The 6,393-nt window shown below is 38.5% G+C and overlaps 1 protein-coding gene across 1 annotated transcript; it reads right to left on the bottom strand.

The window, feature by feature from the left end:
• Nucleotides 1-5,717: 5,717 nt before the first annotated feature.
• LOC117716335 (high mobility group protein B1) lies at nucleotides 5,718-6,302 on the bottom strand. The gene has a single exon (XM_034513377.2). It carries the CDS (start codon nucleotides 6,285-6,287, stop codon nucleotides 5,751-5,753), a length of 537 nt encoding a protein of 178 aa, XP_034369268.1. The 5' UTR covers nucleotides 6,288-6,302; the 3' UTR covers nucleotides 5,718-5,750.
• Nucleotides 6,303-6,393: the final 91 nt, after the last annotated feature.

Here is a 6,393-nt window from a genome sequence, read left to right as displayed (position 1 = left end):
AGTGGCCGCCAAGTGGATCGGAGCAGGCCGCAACATTTTGGCCCACAAAACCGGGCAGTATGGGCCGCGACAATCACCACTTATCTGTTTTTTTTTTCATTTTATTATAATCTCTTGTTTAATGTTACTGATGGAGTTTATATATATGGTATCCATTTTAATGAACAATATAGTCACAAACTAAAGAAATAACTTTCAATTAGTTATGACAAATTAGGACACACCTTAAAATTATGTACCTACTTGTAAGGCTCACCAGGGGACACCAGGGCTTGTGCAAGGAGCAAAGGCACCTTCAGTCCATTCTCTTTGCATATGAGGCATTGTCACTTTTATAAGAATGCAGGTGATGGGGGCTGGAGAGATGGCTTAGCAGTTAAGAGCACTGACTGCTCCTCTGGAGGTCCTGAGTTCAATTTCCAGCAACCACATGGTGGCTCACAACCATCTGTAATGAGATCTGATGCTCTTTTCTGGGGTGTCTGGGGACAGCTGCAGTATACTCATATACCTAAAATAAATCAATCTTAAAAAACAAGAAGAATGCAGATGACATCACTCTTCTCTTCTTAGCCCTAATTTCAGAGCAGAGATACTGTTCAAAAAGCTATTTCCAAAAACACTTTTTCAAGAGATTTTGCAAAGAATCTATTACACTTTTCTTCCAAATGAAAAATTGGTCAGATTCATACTTCTCATGGACAGGAAGAAGAGACCATAGGAATAAGGCTCTTGAATGAAAAATATTCATTTTATTCTCTTAAACACATGAGCTATGTGCTAAAGGATTCGTGGAGAAAAGGTTAATCCCACCTGGGCTATGAAACAGTAGTTGTTAGAGGTGGAGAAGATTGTACTGAGTACATGGTTCATTGCAAGAAGTAATCTCTCAGGTATAGTAAACGTCATACAACTTGTACTGACGTTTGGCGAGAAATGTACAGAACAGACACTACATAGATGGCTAAGCTGTGATTTCTGCAGCAAAGAATCCCCTGTCATTAAGGGAGGTAAATGATCAGGTCTAATGTGGATGTAGACCAACAGGGTAATTTGGCACCCATATGAGAAGTTATGTTCATAGTCTTGCTGTTCTTATAGAGCCTGCTCTGGCCTACAAGCAAACTTACCCATTGATATCTGTCTCCATGTCGGGCTGTGTAGAAAAGATTATTTATAGAAGCCTAGCAGATGTTAATGAAAAAGGAAAAGCATCTATCAAATTTACAAGAATTCACTATAAACAACATAGAAGACAACATATATTATATGAAAACAACAAATAAAGTGTATGTGCAGGTACATATGTGAGGGTGTACTGTTCTCTCTTACCTCACTTGAAGTTGTTCTTAACAATATTATGAGCTAAGGACCAAGGCTTGATCATATGAGCCTTTGGGGGACATTCAAGCTGTGAACCACAGAAAAATCTTTTGCCAGTTTTTAAATTTGATTATTCATATTTCTGCTGTTAAATTATGAGCCTCCTGAAACGTTTTTTGAGTTAACTACAATATTAAACCAGAAACTGTGCTTTCCAAGCATTCTCTCCCGATCTATAAATTATCTTTCCACATTGGATGCCCAGAAATGTCTTCACTTGGTACCATTCCATTTATTTAGTTTTTCTTCTTTGACCGGAGACATATGTCATATCCAAAAATTCATTGCTGGGTCTCCCCCCTACAGTATCTCTTAAGAATTTAAAGATTCAAATCTTGCCTTAGGATCTCACCCATTTTGAGTCAATTCTAATGGGGGGGTGTTCTTTAACTTCTAGGAGACACCTCTGAATGCTGAATTAGGATTTTTACTTCTGCATCTGGCTGCCACAACTCTAAAACCATATAGGGGAAACAGAGAAGAGACAATCAGTAACTGAATCATTAAATAATTTTAACTACATAAATGTGTTTTATTATTTCAATCCAAGCCAGGTATATTAGCACACATTTTTACTCTCAAAGTATTTTGGTAGGCAGAGACAAGAAATTTCTGTGAGTTAGCTGGCTTTGTCTACATAGTGAATTCCAGGCCAACCAGAACTACACAGTAAAATCTTTTCTCTAAAAAAAATATTTCTTTTAGATTTTTCTTCGTATTTTTATTTTATATGTATGGATGTTTTGCCTTCATATATGTATGATCATCACATGCTTGCAGTTTCTGAAGAGGCCAGAGGTGGTGTCGGATTACCTAGGACTGGAATTAACAGACAGTTGTGAGCCACCATGTAGACTCTGGGAAATGAACTCAGGTCCTTTGGAAGAACAGTAAGTGCTCTTAATCACTGAGCCATCTCTCCAGTCTCAGAAAGAAAGAAAGGAAGACAGACAGAAAAAAAGGAAGGAAGGAAGGAAGGAAGGAAGGAAGAAAGAAAGAAAGAAAGAAAGAAAGAGAGTCAGTGTAAAACTTCATGCATATTTCATAAAAATGGAAGCTATTTGTCACTTCTGTGTCATGATGCTAAAGAAATGAATGACTGCAGAGAGCTGATGGTTGATGTAAATATCATTAAAGTACCATTCCCCAGCATGCAACATCAGAAAACAAATCATGCTATGCATGCTGATTCTGTTATCAGTTCTTTAACCTTTATGTTACTTATCTTTGCTACACTAATAATAGGAAATGGTAGGAATTAATGAAAAAGTTGCAGGCAGCTCAGAACTAACATGTTTCCCATTTTGATGTTTGTGTGGAGCAGTGGAAATGTGCCAATTTTACTTCCTATCCCACCTAGCCTTTTCCGGTCAGACAGAAAACTCTTTTGATGAGTTCTTTGTATTTCCAGATAAAATACACATCCCCCAACAGACTAAGCCAAACTTCCTTTTGTATTCAAGGTTATCTCATCCTGGGAGGCTGAGTTATATAGAAGATGTTGCCCTGAGATAGGGTACCTGTTTCTTGTCAAGGATATGAGAAGTAGCTCAATTCAATCTCACTCTTATTTAGTCTGAAATTGCTAGAGATTTGTAGAATACAGTCTTCCATTTAAGATAAAAGGATCAAAGGATTTCTCACCATAAAAATATGTTGTAATGAACTGAAAGAATAATTTCACTTTTTAATCAACTGCAGCATCATTGTAGACGGATCTCATCCTTCCCACTTCAGAACTGCGTCATGTTAAACTAAATAGCCCTCCAACCCCCAATTTCCATTCTAATAAAACCCATGTCAGTGTACTTGTTGAGCAGATGGAGAAGTACTGCAGAAAAATACCTGTCACTTGAATTCATTGTAAGGATTAAGACAGAGTGTAGGTTGTAGCCCAAGAATAAACGGTCACTATTGGTAGACTATCAATATATCAATATTTCTGCTTTGCTTTCTTGATAGCTCTAGTCTACTCGCAAATGTTCATCTGTAAACAGGTCACTCATTCAAACAGATTCTACTGCTTTAGGGTTGGAGATAAGCTTCCTGTGGTTATGTCAGCACTCTGGTACTCACAGGACTCAGACACAGGATGCTTTTGCAAGGGTATGAGTGTTGTTACTGTGAAAAACCACTTCCTAAACATCTATTGAGTTTAGAGCCTTTTCTGTGTGCATATGTCCAAAATCATGCTGTCAGCACTAAAGACTGACTTCTTCCACTCTAAATAATCCTCTTTACAGTCTTCCAAACACCAGTCTGTCATCACTGTTAAGCTATCAGAAAAAAAAAAAACCCATAACATGCATACATGAATCCCTCTGCAGACCTGAGATGGTGTGAATGTGGCAATATAGGCAACATAGAAGGTGTCCTGAGAATCCCATTTCTACTTAAGGTTATGAGGGTGAATGAATTGTCTTCTGAAATTTTATGTTTGTTGTTTGGGATCTTTGCCAAGCCAGTTGATTTCCTTGCCTTTCCTTCCTTTTCAAAACCTGGAGAGCAAAGATAGAGAAACGAAATGCTGAAGAATGACACCACAGAGAAACTTAAACAGACTCTGCACAGGAAGAGTTAGAAGCTAATGAAGTGTGCGTGAGATATCCTCTTAAAGCCGTGTGAGGAGAGCTGGCGCCTTTGTCCACACCAGAGCAGAGAACATTAAAGGAAGAACAGACACTTAAGACACAGAGGCTAGGAAGGCTCCATTGCCCTGGACATTTCCATGCTCAACCATAGGGAGATCAAAATGACCCCCCAGTCCTCACTTCTATGTTGTATCTCTATGTCATTTATCATCTATATTAATATTTATATATCTATCCCTCTGTGGGTCCATTTGGATGAATTGAGTTGCAGTTAAGCAGGCATATATTCTCATATAAGAAAAGCACATGATAACTCATCAATGATAAAAGCAGATATAAAATGATAGATACTGTATAATTCCATTGGTAACAACATTTGGCAGTTTTCCTTTATGCTTTTTTCTGTATTTTTTTTAACAGTTTGCAATGATCATACACAACATTAACAAAAAGAGTAAAAAGAAAACTTATATATTCTTTTTCTTTTTAACCATACCTTGACATTCTGTGGGAAGTTTTCCTATTAGCTAGCAAATTGAACCTTCCTGAGGAATTAACTTTTTCAGCTTGAAGTTCTAGGTTACTGTTCATCATGGTGGGGAAGAAGAGGCAGGGGTGTGTGACAGCTTTTCATGTCCCACCCACAGTCAAGAGCAGAGAGGAAATGAATGTGTGCATGCTTACTATGTGGTTTTCTTTCTCTACTTCTATGTAGTCCAAAATCCATGAAATAGCATGCCCGTATTCAAGGAGGGAAATAATAATACCAGTCTCTGTTCTCTTGGTTCCCTGGTTAGGTAGTCTGCTATAGGCAATGGCTGAGCTTTTAATTTTCATTCTGGTTGGATAAACAGCAAGGCCCTACATCTTTTTTTTTTTAAATGGAATGTACACATTTATTACCAGAGAAGAGAAAACATACACACAAAGTCTGGATTCTTTCTCTTCATGCACTAGCTTTCTCATGAAGGCCAAATACTAACTAGGAAGATATTTACAAGAACAAACAAGGACAAACTTCCTAATGTGGCCCTGCACTGTGGGGTGGGCTTCTTCTTACAGAAACCATATCCTGCAAACTAAATATATTCTTATAGTTTACAAGAAGTTTTAGAGCAACTATGTATTAACAGAGAAGACTTTTTAGTGCAAAATATTATTTTTTATAAAAAAAATTGTATTTACTTAGAAGCATTCAGAATGTCAACAAAACAGCCGCAATTTTTTTTTTTTTTTTTTTTTTTTTTTTTTGCAATTACAGAGTGGTACTCAGTTAACAGAACAACAATTATCTTCATATAAGCTGCATCAGAGACAACTGAAGATGGAAAAAAACCCCAAAAAGAAAACCAAAAGAAAAGAAAAACAAAAACCAAACTACTGTCCCCATATATAACTAATTTGTGCTGTGCACCAACAAGAACCTGCTTTAAATTTCCATGCCAATTTACAACCCCCAGACTGTACCAGGCAAGGTTAGTGGCTACTGAAAATACCACCAGGACAGGGCTATCTAAAGACACATTCGGTAGTGTGTTAACTATACAAAAAAAGACACTGTACAGTTTAAAAACAAATCTTACACAGCCTTACATTTCAATTTTTCTTTAAAAGGAGTGAGTTGTGTACAGGGGGGTTAAATGCTTTATAGACAAGAAAAAAACTGTGCTAGAACCAACTTATTCATCATCATCAACTTCTTCATCTTCCTCTTCTTCCTCCTCTTCCTCTTCATCCTCCTCCTCATCTTCCTCTTCCTTCTTTTTCTTGCTCTTTTCAGCCTTGACTACCCCCCTTTTTCGCTGCATCAGGTTTTCCTTTAGCTCTGTAGGCAGCAATATCCTTTTCATACTTCTCCTTCAGCTTGGCAGCCTTCTTCTCGTAGGGCTGCTTGTCATCCGCGGCAGTGTTGTTCCACATCTCTCCTAGTTTCTTTGCAACATCACCAATGGGTAAGCCAGGATGCTCACCTTTGATTTTTGGGCGGTACTCAGAACAGAACAGGAAGAAGGCCGAAGGAGGCCTCTTGGGTGCATTGGGGTCCTTGAACTTCTTTTTGGTCTCCCCTTTGGGAGGGATGTAGGTTTTCATTTCTCTTTCATAACGAGCCTTGTCAGCCTTTGCCATATCTTCAAATTTCCCCTTTTCTTTAGCAGACATAGTCTTCCACCTCTCTGAGCACTTCTTGGAGAACTCTGAGAAGTTGACAGAAGCATCTGGGTGCTTCTTCTTGCGCTCCTCCCGGCAGGTTTGCACAAAGAATGCATATGAGGACATTTTGCCTCTCGGCTTCTTAGTATCTCCTTTGCCCATGTTTAGTTGCTTTTCCTCCGCGAGGCACAGAGTCGCCCAGTGCCCGTCCGGCTCTCGCTTGCCCCGACACTGTCTCTATGGAGCTCAATGTACTGCAATGGCTGTG

Source organism: Arvicanthis niloticus, chromosome 10, assembly GCF_011762505.2.
Source record: "Arvicanthis niloticus isolate mArvNil1 chromosome 10, mArvNil1.pat.X, whole genome shotgun sequence".
Lineage (NCBI taxonomy): Eukaryota > Metazoa > Chordata > Mammalia > Rodentia > Muridae > Arvicanthis > Arvicanthis niloticus.
The sequence above is the reverse complement of the archived record's forward strand: the minus strand, read 5'-3'. Positions and strand labels throughout refer to the sequence as shown.